This window comes from Vicugna pacos, chromosome 5, assembly GCF_048564905.1.
Source record: "Vicugna pacos chromosome 5, VicPac4, whole genome shotgun sequence".
Lineage (NCBI taxonomy): Eukaryota > Metazoa > Chordata > Mammalia > Artiodactyla > Camelidae > Vicugna > Vicugna pacos.
This window is the reverse complement of record NC_132991.1, coordinates 82,928,893-82,947,341: the sequence shown is the minus strand read 5'-3', so window position 1 is coordinate 82,947,341 and position 18,449 is coordinate 82,928,893. Positions and strand designations below refer to the sequence as shown.

General features: G+C 40.8%; 1 protein-coding gene across 2 annotated transcripts in view; it reads right to left on the bottom strand.

Moving 5' to 3' along the window:
* The window catches only part of SGPP2 (sphingosine-1-phosphate phosphatase 2), a 97,484-nt gene that overhangs the window by 14,488 nt on the left and 64,547 nt on the right, over window positions 1–18,449 (bottom strand). For both annotated transcript variants that reach the window (XM_015242377.3, XM_072961735.1), the window contains 2 exons: window positions 15,716–15,895; window positions 12,975–13,064 (listed from right to left, as the gene is read on the bottom strand). In XM_015242377.3, coding sequence (XP_015097863.3) covers window positions 12,975–13,064; window positions 15,716–15,895 — 270 coding nt within the window. The remainder of the gene's footprint in view (window positions 1–12,974; window positions 13,065–15,715; window positions 15,896–18,449) is intronic.

The following is an 18,449-nucleotide window of genomic DNA, read 5'->3' as shown; positions in this document are numbered from 1 at the left end:
CCTCATCTTGTAAGACTGGGATAATAGTACGTCCCTCACAGGGTCACTGTGAACTACCCCGATGAGGTAGCTAATCCATGTAAAGTGCTTAGAATGGTGCCTAGCAGATCATAAGTGCTTTACAAATGTTTGCTACCATTATTTTTACTTTTACACTTGTGTGATTCTATGCTTTAGAGAAATGGGCTAAAGAGCCTCGAAGGCTATGAATGTATAGTTTAGATCTTAATACATTCTGCAAAGTGCCCTCCAAAAAGCTAATACCAATGGATTATCCATAACTTTTAAAATAGCCATCCTCACTTGGCAGGTATGAGATCTGGAAACTGCCAGTCTGACCAACCTGGCTACCCTGATTTAGTGCACACTGTGGGCAAGTGGAAGCGGCAAGAATCCGGTTCAGGAACCCTGGAGGAAATGACACAGAGAATTCTAAACCTAGCAGATTGAAAATGAAACAAAGGCATTTCCAGAAAAGCAAAAACTGAGAGAACTCATCCCCAGCAGAACCATGCTAAAAGAGACACTATTTAAATAGGGTAATTTAGGCAGAAGGAATGAGATGCCAGATGAACCGTAGGAAGGAATGAGGAACAACAGAAATGTGGATAAACCTAAATGTATATCAACTATGCAACAATAAAAGTCAGTCCTTGCGGGCTTTAAATATTTGTAGAATTAAATTTTATTTAATAACCCACTCTTCCCAGGAAGTGGTAAAGATACTAATTTTCATTTGACTCTCCTAAATCAAGGATTCATGCTGTAATCTCTGGGGTAACCACTAAAAGAATTGTAAAGACTTTATAACAAGCTAATAATGGAGAGAAAATGGGAGAGTTAACATACTTGAGTAATAGAAAAGAAGATAAAGAAGATCAGGTGAGAAAAAGTTAACAAAGAGCAATATGACAGATTTAACTCCAAAAATATATCAGAATACATCATGTGACAATAGACTAAACATACCAATTAAAAAGCAAAACTGTCAAACTAAATTAAAAAAATAAGCCCAACTACATACTGCTTATAACACAATGAAAATATAAGGGTACAGAAAAGGCAAAAGAAAAAAAATGGAAAAATGCTTTGCAAATACTCACCAAAACAAAGCTGGTGTTGCTCTGTTAATATTAGATAAAGTAAGCTTTGAAGCAAGAAAAATTACTAGAGACAAAAAGGACATTTAAAATAGTGAAAGGGTCAACCTATCAGAGACAATTTAAAAACTGTACGTACCAAATAACATAGCTTCAAAATATTTCAAAGTATGTGAAGAAAAACATTGACAGACTAAAAGGAGAGACAGGCAAATTCACAGACAGAGAGACTTTTACACACCTCTCTCTCAAAAAGTCAGAGACCAAGCAGGAAAAAAAAAATCAATGAGAATATAGAAGATTATTACAAAGAACAATTTAAAAAATGACCCAATACATAGAGCCCCATGTGCAGCAACTATACAAAATACAGTCCTATGTGGGGAAATAAAGCAAATCTCAACAAATTTCAAGAAATTGAAATCATATAGAGTTATCTTCTCTGACTACAGGGAAATTAGGCTAGAAATAAATTTAAAAATAATAATTAGAAAATTCTCAAATATTTGGAAATTTAAGTAATATATTTCTAAGTAACCCCTAGGGGAAATTAGAGAATATTTTCAACTGAATGACAATGAAAAATAACTTATCAATACTTGTAGAATGCCACCATTTTTAAAGCGAAATGTAGAGCCTTAAAGGACATTTGGAAAAGAAGGGCTAAAAGTTAACAATTAAGAATCTACTTCAAATATTCTGAAGGAAGGATGAAAATAATGAAGAACAAAAAGTAACACACGTACAATGGAGAAAATTAACAAAATCAAAAACTGGTTCTTTAGAAAGACTACTAAAAATTGATAAACCCCTATAAAATGGATAAACAAAGGATACAGAATCAGGAACGAAAAGAGAGAAATCATTACAGATTCTACAAAAACAATAAAAAGACTATCATAAACAACTTATTGCAAAAACCTGATTTTTTTTCCTGCTTGTTCTCTGAACTGGTGAGAGAGAGGTGTGTAAAAATCTCCCACTTTGATTGTGGATTTGTCTATTTCTCCTTTTAGTCTGTCAATTTTCCCTTCACATACTGTGAACCAATTTATGGCAGTTAATTTGACAATTGAGATAAAATGGACAAATTCCTAGAAAAACACAACTTACAAAGGAGAAAATAGAAAATCTGAATAGTTATACATATGTGTGTACATATGTGTATGTGTGTGTGTATATATATACACACACGAAATAAATAATTAAAATCCTTTTCCCAAAAATATGTATTCCAGACCCAGTCGGGTTACTAATGAATTCTTCTAAACACTTAAGGTTGGGGGAGTGGTGGGTGGAACCTTATACAAATTCTTCTAGAAAATAGAAAAGAAAGTAAAACGGTTCCCAAATCCGTTTATGAGGTTGGCATAACCTTGATACTAAAACCTAGAAACAAAAAATATCATATACCAATCCCTCCCATATAGTTATAAAAGTCCACAAAATGTTAGGAGAAAGTAACTTTAGTAATATAAAAAAGGCTGATATGTAATGACCAAATTGAGTTTACGCTAGAAATGCAAAGTTAGTTTAAAAATCAAAAATCAATCAGTCTAAACCATAACATTAATAAAATAAAGAAGAAAAATCATATGATCATCTCAATAGATGCAAAAAAAATCATTTAATAAAATTCAATACCATTTAGGATTAAAAAAAAAAAACCCTCATAGCAGATCAGGACTAATAGGAAACTTTCCAATGCTGATAAATGGTCCCAACAACAACAAAAAAAAATCTAGAGCTAACATCAACCTTAAGGATGAAATAAAAAACACTTTCTCCCTGAGTTTAGAAACAAGGATGACCACATCGTCACTTCAATTCAATACCATACTGGAGGTCTAACCCCATGTGATTAAGGCAAACAAAAGAAATAAATATTGGAGAAGAAGAAGTAAATTTGGCATTGTTCGCCATTGTGTTGGAAACAACCCAAATATCCATCAGTAATAAGAGGGATAAATAAAATGTGATATAATCATACAATTTAATCCTATACAAGAATAAAAAGCAACGAACTAAAGCTACATACAATATGGGTGAATATCGCAAACAAAAAAGGAAGTTAAAGAAGCCCAGTGCTGAAGGATGCATACTGCATAATTCCATTTATGTGAAGGGCAGCTAAGTCTGCTGTCAGAGATCTGAGGAGTGGGTACCTTGGGGGAGGTGCAGAGTGGAGGGCACAGGGGACCTCTGAGGTACTGGTAATGCTATACTTAGTAACCTGTGTGGTGATTTCTTGGGTGTGCTTACTTACCTCTCCCTACCCTCTAGGTACTACTTACACACCTATACCCAAGAACCAGGTAGCAGGTTTTCTATTTACAAAACTCTCAAGTCCATTCGGAACTGCAGGATTTCCTTCTCCACCCCCGCCTACATCATCATCACATTTATGAGATAAAATGTGTGAAGCACTGAAGCGGTGTGTCTTCAGATACTCTTCTCCTAAGAACTGGTCCCTCAAAGAGCCTCAAAACTTCATGCTGCTGACCACTGCTCCAGGGTCCCTTCTCACATGGCAAGACACCTGCCATATTCAACTCTGTGGCTTCTAGAAACTCCAAAATAGAGCATCCATGTCTGTACGGTATTTATTTTTGCATGACATTTTTCTGTTAAATTTTTCAAAAGTTTATTTTTACAGGCAAAACAAAATAATGTTGAAAAAGAATTATTATATATTTGATCTTGCCTGGTCTTCTACAGTGAATGCAATATTCAGACTAATGGCTGAATCTTGTCAAATCTGACACAGTAACGTACACAGAAATAAAAAAGATTGATTTATGAACAGATAACATGGCATCTATGACAATCCACTTGACACTTACTGTACACTTACTCTCAGACACTCTGTTGGGAATTGTGGGGCATATAAAGGTGAAGAAAATAAGATTCTTAGCCTCCAGGGACTCAATCTAATGGGATAGACAGGTATGAATACAACCAACCATATGCTCATATCATAGCTTGCTCTTACTGCTGTGAAAGTGATATTTATACATTAAAATGCCAGCATTATTTATAATAGCCAAGACATGGAAGCAACCTAAATATCCATTGACAGATGACTGGATAAAGAAGTTGTGGTATGTGTATACCACATACACACACAATGGAATACTACTCAGCCATAAAAATAAAATAATGCCATCTGCAGCAACGTGAATGGACCTAGAGATTGTCATACTAAGTAAGCCAGAAAGAGAAAGAAAAATACCATATGATATCACTTATGTGTGGAATCTAAAAAAATGACATAAATGAAATTATTTACAAAGCAGAAACAAACTCACAGACATAGAAAATAAACTTGTGGTTACCAGAGGGATAAGGGGGTGGGGTGGAGAGACAAACTGGGAGTCAGGAATTTGCACATACTAACTACTATATATAAAATAGATAAACAACAAGGTCCTACTGTACAGCATGAGGAACGATATTCAATATCTTGTAATAGCCTAAAATTAAAAAGAATATGAAATACATATATATGTAACTGAATCATTATGCTGTACACCAGAAACTAATTCAACTTTGTAAATCAACTATACTCCAATTTAAAAAAATGCTACATGACCTAAGGGACTTTGAATGAAAAATCTTTCAAGTGTCCTTCTATCTACTGAAATAGAGATATTTGTATTTAATAGTAAAAGAAACAAATGTCAAGAAATTCGCATTCTGGTCTTTTCCGTTGGTAAAATGTCACAGTTTTCCCTAGGACGCTCACATTGAAGAAATTATCCTAAGCAGAGTTTCCCACAGTGTGCTCAGAGGAAGCTGGATGACAATGGGAAAAGGGATCCCAAAGCACGAGGGACACGGTCAACTGGCACCCTACGTCCATTCCCACCTCCCCCTGAACCCGAGATGTGGGAAGGATAAAACGTACATTTCCTTGGCTCCTTGGCCAATCAGGCCCCAGCATTTAGATGCACTCTTGCAGAATTGGGAAAGTGGAAAGGGGGAGGAAGCCACCTTCCTCCTGCTGTTCCCGTGTTCTGGCAACATCCCAGGAAGGGGAGTTGCAGCAACAGGTCTGAGGAATCCAGCTCCTAGTTTTTTTTTCAGAGGCAACAAAGACCATCACAGTGGCTGGACTCAGCCTAGCATCTGCTTATTTGGTTGGTGAGAGGTGAAGATTGCAAGGATGGTGGTGACAAGTGGCCAGCAGGACTTTGACTTCTGGGTGACAGCGATAGCCACGGGTTCTCCCTGCTCATCAAGACCTTCTGACAGTTTGTAAGCACCAGGGTCCCCGTCTTAAATTCCACTGTGCTTGAAATACCTAGGGGGGAGGGTATAGCTCAAATGGTAGAGCACATGCTTAGCATGCAGGAGGTCCTGGGTTCAATCCCCAGTACCTCCTCCAAAAACTAAATACATAAATAAGTAAACGTAATTACCTCCCCCTCATAATTAAAAACAAAAAACCTTAGAGTTAATTCTATTTTCTTTCTTTAATTTAGAGTCTTGGGTTTTTGTTGTTTTAAAATATTTAATTACGTGATGTTAATAGCTGAATTCTGTCTCGTATCTTGATATACAGTTAAAGCTGGCAATTCCTGATCGCTACACATTAAATTGTTTTCTATGTTGCGCTATTTTAAATAGCACTATGACTTTATTCAAATGTATGTATTTATTCAACTGTTTTTTAGGATAAATTGTCAGAATTCCTAGGCGGAAAGGAATGTACCATACATTTTACTGCTTTTAACACATGTTCCATGAAAAGGTCCCTTGAGAATATCCCATTACTCAACCCCTTATCAACCCTGATTGTCGTATTTTAATTTTTTTTATCTCACAGGCAAAAATTTAAAAATGACATCTCACTGTTATTTGTACTTCTTTTGTGACTTTTTTTTATAACCCTATAAATACAGGTGAAATTGGTTCCTTATATTTATTGGACGTTTTTATTTTTCCTTTTGGGAATTGCCTGTTCTTGTCTGTTGGTGTGCTGGGCTTTTGCTTATTAATTCTTTATATTATATTAATCCTTTTTCTATCCCTAAGTACATTTATGCTTTTAACAATGACTATCAGTTTTTATATATGGAAGCTTTTAAAAATATATGTAATCAGCTCTCCTAATCTTTTGTGAATTATTACATTTAATCATACCAAGAAAAGTCTTTTTTAAAAATATATTCTTCCCAGTTTTTCCCAATTTTTTTTTTTTGAGACAGCATGAAGAATATACGAGGCTTCCTGGCTGAGGCAGACAAACTCACCTGGCCCCTAACGCACTGGATTTGCTTCTGCCTGCATGGCTTTGAGCTACTGATATTAATTATGTAGGATCCTTCTTTTCCAAGGGGTGCATCTGTGTTCTGAAGGAGAATAATTTACTGAACTAGGTTGAATTTTTTCCGATGATTGGATTTGGTTCAGACAAAAAAGATTTATTCTCGGGTTTCAAAGGTTAGTTGAGGACTCACAGCAAAGCATTTCATCTCTTTCTTTTCATTCAGCTGGTAGAACAAACCAGTAATAACTTAGGGAGCTGCAATGAAAATAAAGTGCCAGTATTTTCGGGAAGGTCACAGCAACAGTGAGTATTATGGCAGAAATGTGTGTCTGTCTCTTCCCAAGGGGCCAAAGAATCTTTTCAAAAAAATAATGCAAATGAATGGGAAGGTCTGATTCATTTACCGAAGTTGATTTCACAAACAAATTCTGAAGACAATGCTTTTTCCATTAAGAGAGGCATGGGATTATAAGCTTACAGGAAAACTTCACCCTTCAGTGAGACCGACACTGTATAATCCAAAAAGCAATAACCTAACAAAAGAAACATGGAGACTGGTTTCTACGGAAGGTTTAATCCAACTCCTTGCTCTCATTTTACCAGTACCTGCGACTCAGGTAGCACAAAGATACAATCCACAGCAGGATTATCTCACAACACATCCCACTAGAGCAGCTTCTCAGGCTCCAGGCCACAGAATGTTAGAGGCCGACCAGTTTTCACTGCAGCAGGAAGGATAGAGGTGGCTTCTGGTCGAGGCAAACTAGCCCCGTACCAGCTGTGCCTGCTCCAGCCCTTTAGAGTTTGGCTTTGCTGCCCTGTGGGACCTCTGGACTCTGGGTGATTCTGGTGCTTTGATCACCTTCTGTCTGTCCATCTTCTGTGGGCTGCATTCAGGGCTCAGTCCAGCTCCACCTCCTAGATTTAGGGCACTTCCAGTAGCCTATGCTCCTCACACTTTCAGAACAGATGATATACACACACACACAAACACACACACACACACACACACACCGGGGACTGAACCCAGGACCTCACGCATGCCAGGCATGTACTCTACCACTGAGCTCCCCACCACCCCACCGTATTCGTTATTAGGCATGCATACCATGAGCAGTTCTTGCTGGAAATTATGCAAAGCCCTAATTTTGGTTCAATAAATACAGAAGCATAAAATGCTTTCTGTTTCCCTTCATATCATCCTAGCAAATGGCTGGCTGAATTACTCCTCTGGTGGTTTGACTAATAACGATTTGTTTTATTTTAAAACACACACACACACAACAACAACTTTAAAAACAAGAGGGGATGAGTGTTTGTACCATGAGTAATTATTACTTTTAAAACCAGAAATAATCCTCTATTTTAATGAAAGGGTAAAGACATTTCTCTCCAAGGTAAAGAGAAGAGGACCGAGGCTTAGAAACACGGCCAAATTCCCTTTTTACCTCAGTAACTAATTCATCCAACAGGGCATAACAAAGTAGAGCTTTGTAGGGCGTAATTTGTGTTACAATTAACTTTCTTCTCCATATTAAGTAAGGCAATTTGAAGTAAGTTTTTTTTTTTAAACTAGTTTCAAAGGACTTGAAAAAACACACCAAAAATGCTCTAGTCCAAAGCCAGAGCATAGTTTCGTATGGTCTGCAGATAATTTAATATTTGAGAAATCGTTTCAACATTCTCCAACTCTAACCAAAACTAAAGCAATACTTAGGGAAAAAAAAACAAACGAGTAAGCAAATAAAACCTAATATCTATATAATTATCCACAGATCAAACAATTTAGGGACAATAAAACAGAGCAGTGTTTCAGCTAATTCAAGTTCAAAATAATGGAATAACCATTCACCAATCAAACAGCAATAACAACAATTCTGGCTAATTTTACCATTAATATATTAGGGGCGATTGATTGCTTTATCAGTTAAAAGACTTTAAGTCAATTCTATGTAAGTTGATTAATTCCAGGCATCACAAATGCAGTGTGATCAGCCTTCTTGCTTTGCCCTGCCCATCCTCCTTTCCCCACTAACACAAATATAACTGTGTATAACTGTGTCCAGTCTTTGAGTCTTTGAAACAGTAGGACATTGCAATGGTGTCAGTGTACAAAGGATGTATCACTGGTGCTTCGCTGGTCTGCTTCTTCTAGTGACAGATGTGTTTTGCTGTGGAGAAGGGCCCCTCTCACATGCCGATCCTAACCCTAAGCAACCCTGCCCATCACAGCCCCTGCACATGCGGGCTGGCTCCTGACCCAGCTCACCCAACCACAAGCCTCTTCACCCCTTGGGTGATGTTTGGCACAGCAAGAGGTTCAAAATCCAGGCTCGCCCAATTAGACACTTTTTCTGGAATTCTTCCCACTGGAATCCTTTCAGGAATGAAACAAAGAATTTTAAGCCCTGGGTCTGGCCTCAGAGAGAAGGCAGCCCAAGAGGATGCATCCACCATGCGGCAAGATGCAGAAGTGACCTTGGGAAAGAGATCTAGGCCCCGGGTCCCACTCTCGCAGTGGCCACCTGCACCTCTACCGTTACACACTGTGGTTATAAAAACCAACGCATTTCCTCTCAAGCTTAAAGGTGTTTGAGTTGGTTTCTGTTATTTGCATTCAAGGCAGCCTGACTCGCCCACATGGGAGCCACTTGAGCTTCTCATTCTCCATACAGTGAGCTTAACTGGGTTGTCTTCCTAGTTCCTGTTCTCGGGGCACTGCCTTTGCAGCCCACAGTGGGGCGCCTCCGGAGCCCTGTTTCTGCTTTGTGACCCTGTCCCCCTGCTGGGCTCTGACATCCAAGGGTAGTGCCCAGCCCAAAGATTCAACTCTGGAAGTGAAGGTTTCTATCTGAGAGAGAAGTTGTCGGGAGCTGGGTTCTGTGGATGGCGGTACTTGAAAGGGAGAGGGAGACACATATGAGGCTTCGTTGTTCGGCCCCACCTGTGTTGGATTCCACGGGCTGCCTCATCTTTCCAAGATACTCTACCCTCTCCTTCTCCTCCCACCCCGTTTAGCTAGCTGTAATTGGTTTGCTTTTCAAACCAAGAGGACATGAATTTTATACACCAAAAAAATTGTTTCCATAAATCACTGGTTAGGTTGCTTTTTACTATGGGAAAGGTAAGATTTCAATAAAAATCAGCTTGGGCAATAAGGAACAGCCAATCTAGAAGCTCCCCAACGCATGGGACAGCAGCATCAGACTTGGAAGTAATATCCTGGGAATGGTGTGAGAACAGCCTTAAGACATCTTTAAGAGTCTGAACTCATTTGACTTGGTGATGACCTGGTTGATGGGGTGTGGGAGAGGAGGAGCTAGGCCGGTGCCCAAGTTTCTGACATGGGCGTCTTGGTGGATGGAAGCCACGCCAGAGCAGGTTTGGCTGGATGGTGACGCTGTGTGCAGGTTCAAAGCCTCCCCTCTACCCACACTTCGCTCATGTCTGCCCAGCAGTCAGCTGGAGCCTTGACATCACAGCAAATCACTCACCTCTGACAAGGAGGGATTTCTTAATGGATGAGATAAGCAACTAGCTGTTCCTCCTCTGGAGACCTCATGGAGACCCATTAACATGAAGCAGGCAGCTGCCTGCGTGACTCAGGTGCTTGACCCATCTTGACCTTCCTTCCACCTTCCAACTCTAGCTTTGTTCAGGCACCTGCCCACGCTTGGCTCTAGAGGACAGTCTACTCAATGGCCCCCGACCTTGGCTGCACGTGAAACATCACCTGAGGAGCTTCGGAAAAACCGTCAATGCTGGGGAGCCATTATTTACATAGTTTTTAATTTTGGTAAAGATTATATATACTTTATATATATATTTGGCAAACAAAATATATATTTTATTGTGCTAAAAAAAGCCCACTTAGCACAAAATTTACCATCTTAACCATTTTAAGGGTACAGTTCAGTGGTATTGACTATGTTTACCTTGTTGTGCAACTCTTGCCACTATCCACTTCCAGAAATTTTTCATCACTCCAAACTGAAACTCTGTATCCATTAAAAAATAACTGGCGATCCCCCTGCTCAGGTTCTGGTAACCAGCTTCTACTTTCTGTCTTTATGAATATAAACAGAATCGTATGGTATTTGTCCTTTGGTGAGTGGTTTATTTCACTTAGCATAATGTCTTCAAGTTTCTTCCGTGCAGTATCATGTCAGAACTCCTTTCCTTTTTAAGGCTGAATAATATTCCATTGTATGAATGTATCATATGTTATTTATCCATTCATCCATCAGTGGACACTTGGGTTGCTTCCACCTTTCGGCTATTGTGAATAATGCTGCTGCTATGAACATGGGTGTCCAAACATCCTCAGATACTTTTTTAAAATTTTCCATGGGATTTACATGTACAGTCAAGGTTGAGAACCACCAGCATGTGGAGAATGTGAGGGGTCCAGGGGAGAAGCAGGCCATCTCAGTTGGATTGATCCAGGGGGTACACACTAATTATAATACTGATCACAGCCAGTAATCAGAAGCTCACCTGTCCGTCTCTGTCAATAGACTCGGACACTCGGGAGGGTGAGGTAGGTTTTGTCTGTCCCAGGCTCTTCCAGATCTAGATCCAAGTCTGACATCTTGCAAAAGCTTATAAGACTACCAGTCCCTAATTTAACCCCATCTTATTATGAAAACCAACCGTTGCCTTCTGCTACTAGAACTTATGACCATCACACCCTGGGCTGTGCCTCTGAGCCTAGAGCCTGACTCAGACCTCTGCCTGAGTCAGGGTCTCAGGTATTTATGAAATAAGACTACACATGGGAAAGAAGTCCTGGGCAGTGATGGTGCAGCAGGATGGGGGTGGAAGGAATAGTTACTTCTGTCCCTTGTTTCAGCTTCTTCTGGGACAGATGCTCCAAGTGAGTGGCCAGACCCGCTACTTGCATCTCAGTGAGAGGCTTCAACAATCTGCCCCACAAATTTCCACTTCTGCATCCGATAACTCGCTTTTAAAACTAAAGACGTGTAGCTGGATTTTTACTTGGGTGAGTTTTCCGTACCCTCTATTCGTGCCTGCAGCTTCACATTCCCGTGTTTACTTTGGTTTTCATTTTAACCTGACTTCCTAAGATCATTGTTTATTAAAACCTATGGAAATTAAAAAGTAGCCTCAGATAAAAGAAATACCCAAACACCCGAGAGAGAGTTCTGCTTCATTCCGTAGCTAAATCTGTGGACATAATTTGGAGAGGACCTCTTATAGTGAGGAGCAGCGGCGTAGCACATTAGGAATGTCTTCCTCCCCTTTCACCCTTTCTGTCTTAGAGGCCATGAGTCACAGCATGCAATGGGACCGGGACAGCAGGGATGTGTCTTGGTAGGTAGGTGGTAATTGCTCCCGTTGTATTTTCAAGATCTGGGCCCCCTTCACCCGGGCAGCGCCCCAGGATCAGGGTGGGTGCAAAACCAGCAAGAGCACACACAGGCATGGTCAGAGCTGGGGTTTATTTCAAACTCGGACATTCTGTTCGTCACGGAAAATTTCTACATTGATTTTGATTTTTTTTTCAACTATTGCATTCAAGTCATGTATCTTGATCCCCGAGTTGTCTGGCGCCTCTTCAATTTCATGCCTCACTTGCCTCACCCTAGGCCCAGCCCTGACTTCACTCACCTCCCTGCTTTCCTTTGAGTTAGAATTTGTCTTTTAAGAGGAAAGCATGACCTTGCTCTCTGACTCTCATGCACCCATAACCTTCTTTCTCTGGGTTTACTTCCTCCCAGATCTCTGCCTCTGCCCATTTTGACAAACTTTCTCCCTCTATCTGTTTACCTGTGTGGCTTCTTCCTTCCACCCTCTCCCCAGTTCACCAACATCAGACACCAGGAGGAGAAACAAGAGGGCCAACGAAGGCTGGCTTTCCCCTCCGAGGTCCTTTGCTAATGCCATTCTTGAGCCTCGTGGGAAGAGTTAACGCTATTAGCAAGGGCGTGTTCCTTTTCAAAGAAGTCTTTCTTGCACCAGTTATGATGATAAATAGTGCCTGTGGCAAACTGTGGCCAGCCTGATGCTCTGGATCATCCAGGCAGCTCGTTGGCACACCAGGAAATGGAACTGAGTCATTTTAATTGTGCTAATTCCTGGAAAAATTCCTAATACGGTAAAAGGGTGGACAGATCTTTAAGTGCAAGCCCCAGTATGGAAGGAAGCATTTTGACCTGGTGGGACCGTACCCTGCAGGGACAGCTGATACACCTGCACTTCAGGCCCATGACTGTGAGGAATTAAGTGGGGATCTGCACTGACTCACTCGCATCCCTGACCCTGGGTGTTTTCCTGCACTGCCTGCTGTATCACCAGTAAACCAACACCCAATAAATGAGCTGAATCTCCACTGCTGTTCTAGCCAGTCTTCAAAGTCATGAGAACCTAGCCCAGCTCAGCCTCTGGGATATTATCTTAATGATTCATTACTGTTATTATACATGTGCCATAAGATAATTATTACTTAATTCAATGGCCTGATGGGAACTATAACTACATGTGCAAATAGCTTTATAAACACATCGTGTGAGGAACACCCTGACACACAGGCTACACTACTATTCAGATAATCATCCCAAGACCTGCCCACAAAGACTTACCAGGACCGTGTGCATCCCAGTGTAAAGTCTGCTAAGACACACCAAGGTGGAAAACAGCACAGCCAACATCAATCCAAAAACAAATGGATACTGTCGGGGTGGGGGTGGGGGGAGAAGAGAAAACAAGAAATTAGATCATGCTCAGACTCGTACAATTTGATGCTGTAGAAGGAAATAGGATTCCTGACCCAATAACTGCCAGTCTCCAACTCTCATTCCCTCAGCTAGCACTCTGATGATCTAAAACCACTTGCAAAATGGGAAAACCAAGGAAACAGAAGGGGCAGATGCCTAGGAATATAGTTCTGGAGAGAAGTTTGACAACATCTTGATATGCCAATAAGACAAAGTAGAACCTGACTTTAAGAGTGATGACCATAGCTTTTTTGCTGGAAGTTTTAGGGGGTAGATATTTTTATTTCTTCCTATTCTTAGAGTAAGTCTTGTGAAATCTACAGTATTTCCAAGAGGCAAGGTGGATGGACAGTGCTACTACAATTTGGAAGTCCAACCGGCTACTTCCCCATCATCTACTATGGTGATAAAGCTTGGCAACAATTGGCTTCCTGAGGAAGCCCCAAGCTAAGACTGGGCATATGTCATAGATACCAGGGCAAAAGCCCAGACTTTACTGAATCTCGACATCTGCAGGTGGGTAAGAAAAGCAGCTGGAGGAATCTGGCTAATGCTGAGTCATGGAAGGAACATACGGATATTCTGTTTATGAACTAGACGTAGAGATATAATTGCTTCAAGTATTAATGTCTGAGGTCTTCCATGGTGATTAGAGTAAAGATAGAGAACTGTCTATATTATGTGAAGTGCTTTTTAGTCACTACCTCATTTAATCTTCACACAACCCTATGAAGTAGGTTTTATTGTTAGCCCCATTCTACAAATGAGGAAACCCCTGGCCTGAATTTAGCACACGGATGCTTGCCTATCAATCATCCCATTTGATCCTCACAACAGGAGCCATGGCTCAGAGACTTGCCCAAGGTCACACAGCCAGTAGTGACAGTCAGAACCAGCAGCCACATCTTCTGAGTCCAAGTCCGGTGTGTTTTTTCCAACGTAACATTTGAGTACAGGAACACATGGTTGTGTAGCCTTTCTTAAGATTTACCATTAACTGGGTCTTTGATTTTAATCGAAAACATGTTAAAAATTAATGAGCTAATGCATTCAGAAATTACAGTCTAGGTATTAGCCTGAATACATTTATATAAATAAACCCATTTTTAGATCTACTTATAAGAAAATAACCCAAAAGCTAAATATATTTATCATTAAAAATTAAATAGGAAAGAAGTCCATAGTAACTCAGGCCTTAAGAAATCTGTTGCGTCATGTGAGCTATAAAAAGTTTTTAAAGAAGGGCCGGGTGGCGTATAAATGATTGTTGTCACTGTCCTGCAGTCAGCCACCGCTTGCTGCTGTTTTCCTAAGAGAAGCATGTTTGCAGGGTTCTCTGGATGCTGACAGCTGCCCAGTGTGGGCCAGTGTCGCGGACTATGTCCTTCTGGGGCAGATGGCACTGGGTATAGCACAGAAGCCTGCATTTAGTTGATTCAGGCAGAACTGAGGAGCTCAGACATTGTTTGGTCCTGGCATGACATTTAAGTTAAGTTGCAGCAAAATATTACACCTAGTTGATGTATTCCTGATGCCTGTCCCTTTTCCATATTCCATCATTGCTCACTTCCGGAGTTTCACAACAGGAGGGGAGAAGGGGCGGGGCGACTTTAAGATACCCTTGGCCACCTGGCCAATACACATCACCAACTGCATAACCAAACCCCCGGTGACCAGGTAGAAGAATGCAGAGGTGGAGCCAGAACCTGACCCTAATCTTGTCCTCTTCCAACCGCATCAGGCTGCCTCCCCTACTTCTGTGCAACCTGAACACGGAACATCCCTGGGTTTCTGACATAAAGGGGCAGGAGAAACAACACTGTCCTGTATGTACAAGACGGCTAGAGTTAATAAAATCCAAATTTCCCAACAGGTAAAAGGTAAAATTGATTAAGTTAAGTGCAAAATTAGAGCAAGATTTCTCAGGTAGGAGAAACAAATCTTTACTGCAGTAATAATGTAACTCTTAACAGGTCTTACTGTAATTGGATTTCAGCTGATATTAAGTGAAATTCTTCTATTTTCAACATTTATTAATCTCCTGTCATTTAGACAGCTTTTTAGACAATGCGGAATGATTATTTCTATGGTTGAGCCTCAACCAGGGGCAGAGGCATCCTTGGGGGTAATTGGTGCACAGACGCTGTTTTTGCCTTGGGCCCAGGGGAGTCTAGCTGGAGGACTGGGTGACATCATCTCAGCCCTGGAGGATCATTTACGAGGATCATAAACTCCTTGTGTCTGTTGCAAACAGACGATGAGGGCACCGATTCAAGTGCCTCTAGTCTGGCGGCTCAGGGTGGTAATTTTTCTGCAGGCGGAGACCACACACCCTGGTTCCCTGACAGTCTGTGTCATGTTTGTTGTGCTCTTATCATTATGAGTGGTGTCCACTTTCACTCTGGGGCACAACCTGATTTGTAAATCATACAGTCACTTCATTTATGAAGAAATTGTCACTGACCACTCAGTGAGTTTTAGTTCCCCTGGTCTTTATTTCATAAGCCTCAAAATCCCTCAGAAAAAGATAATTCTGAAGGGAAAGCCCTCTTGGTCCCTTGTCATACGGACAGGGTTACGTGGGAGGAAGAGTGCAGTCGCCTCACCTGGTATCTGTCCATGCTAGAGATGAGGAGCGTGAAGGAGATGGTGGTGGCCGCCATGGCGTGGGTGGACGGCATCCCATATTCCATGATCACTCTCTTCTCCAGTTTCACAACAGGAGGGGAGAGGGGGCGGGGCCACTTCAAGATATCCTTGGCCACCTGGCCAATATACATCACCAACTGCAAAACCAAAAGACTGAGGTAAGTCTAAGCAAAGGAGCAAAATGAATAAACTCCTAGGTTTCGTGAGTTTATTTGGGGGTTCCCTGTTTGTTGGCTGGAGTCACCTTTCCCTCTGACCCGGCTGCCTACTGGGAAGGCCTTGTAGCATGATATTTTAGTTGGTAGAAAGAGAAAGAAGCCTTCTGGATTGCAGAGGGTCCTGGGCAACTAGGATATGACATTAATACATGTCTTATTTACTCTAGTCATATATTTAACAAACATTTACATAGCTCATATGTGTGTCAAGCACTGGTGTAAAAGCTTTACAAATATTATCTCACTTAATCCAATAACACCTATAGAATGCAGACCCATTTTACAGATGAGTAAACCATTATACATAGCCAGTAAGTGGAAAGACTTGTTGGATTCAAATCCAGGGAGTTTGGGTTCATTATATATATGTGCCTCAAACTATCATGATAATACCTCTGGGGTCTAATACTCATATCAGACAGCCCTGATTTTCAAGTTTGAACCAAAAAAGTGACTATTCTTATGGAACTTCTGGTTTAAAATTCTTTGAATGCCACTGTTACTCCTGACGTATGTAGGCAACATACTGGATATAATTTAGTTTTATTCAGTAATCAGGAGCATCATACAATAAATGGCATGACTATTTTCAACCCTAAATTAAAGGTAACTTAATCTGGGTTCTTTCAATTTATTTTTTTTTCATGATGCCATTAATGAAGAAATCCCCCTCTCTTTTTCCCTTAAAGTATAAGATAGAAATCAGAATTGCTTTCCACACCCTCCTGAGATGAACAGGACTGTTAACAAAGGACTTATTTCTTTTGTCAGAGAGCTTCGCAAGACAGTTTCATGATCTGTTATAAAAGAGGGAAGAGCAACCCATTTTGCAACTTAAATTGTGGTCTGAGGACAGGCAGCATCTGCACCACCCGGGTGTTGTTTTAACATGTGGAATCCCAGACCCCAGCCTGGACCTACGAAATCGGAACCCTCATTTTCACAAGGCTCGGGTGGTTCGCGTGCACACGAGAATTTGAGAAGTAACGCTTTACACTGTATTCTTGCACAGGTCACTCTGTCATGGGCTTTAATTACAAACCTCCTCATCTTACCATGGTCATATTGATCTTACTAGAGCTTTATTTAGCTCGTGATGGATGGAGTTACTTTGCTTTGGAACAAAACCCACCCACTATGAAGGACTATTTCAAAATACTTTGATTAGGCAGCCAGATTGCTTTAGAGTTTCCCACATTCTCGTGCTTTCTTTTAACTCGCCTAGTTGCCAGTGAATCCTGAGCGTTATCCCATCACACTCAGTATCCCCGGAAGGCGCAGCGTATGTTTTTGTGCTCCCCTGCCATTTCGCTCTGGGTTAAAAATCAAGAACCACTCTCTGTGCACAGCAGGCTAAATCCACAGGCTTTAAAGCCTCAGTGACAATCACTCCAAATTCCATAGGGGCGATTTCTAATCAGACTTTGAAACTTAACCTCTTTACCATCCCTTTATTACCAGGAACTACTGTTTTGGAAACCACCTTACTCTTTTATGTTCCTGCCTCCCTCCTGTGAATCTATAAAAACCACCTCAGACTGACTATTATCTGGGCAGCTGAATAACTTACAGGTATTATTGACTACTGAGAACTTCTCAGAAGTTGCTTAGCTGTATTTCTCAACTCTGCCCTTTCTCCACTCATCTATGTAAACAAAACATTACAGGCATAATGACTAATTCTTATTCACTCAAAACCAATTAAAACCTCCAGATAGGAAACTTAAAAATTATAAAGTGAAGACAGGTTGGGTGACCCTCATTTAGACAAAATTTAATTTCCTTGAAGTTCATGAATTTCTTTGACTTCATTTATTTTTTGCCTTCCATACCCGAAGGATGTTTTAAAGAATGAGGACAATTGTTCCATTTTATTTAAAAATATTCCCATATCTACACATTTCTGATCAACAAATTTTGAATAACAATGACTGCAGTGACAGCACTCTTCAAACAAGAGAAAGTGGAGCTACGTTTTCCAATCTGGAGGGAAAGAGCATGACTCACAGGGTGGTGAGTCCTGTCTCTGCCACTGCCTTCATCACAGCAGAACTGTGATGTGCCCAGCCCTGGGTTAGGTCCCCATGCTTGAGCAGAAAAACAGTCACATAGACAGAGGATCTCATCATAGTGCAAACACTCTTTGAAAAAAATTATCCACAGAATTCTTCAGGTATGTACATATATAGGGACAGTCTTTGGTTCAACCTCAGGGACCAAGAGCACTGGGGCTGGATGTTGAAGAAGACTGTTTAATAAGATAAGGGATGGGTAGAGAAACATCTACGCTGCAAGAACAGCATGAGCAAAGACTTAGAGAAGTGATAGTGGGTGTTATGTAGTGGGATCCCCTATGCGGTTAGGACCAGTGGGATTTAAACTGTGAGGTGCATCACTACACACCTATCAGAATGGCTGAGATGAAAAGGCCTGGCCATATCAGGTGCTGGGGAGGATGGGGAGTACCAGGAAC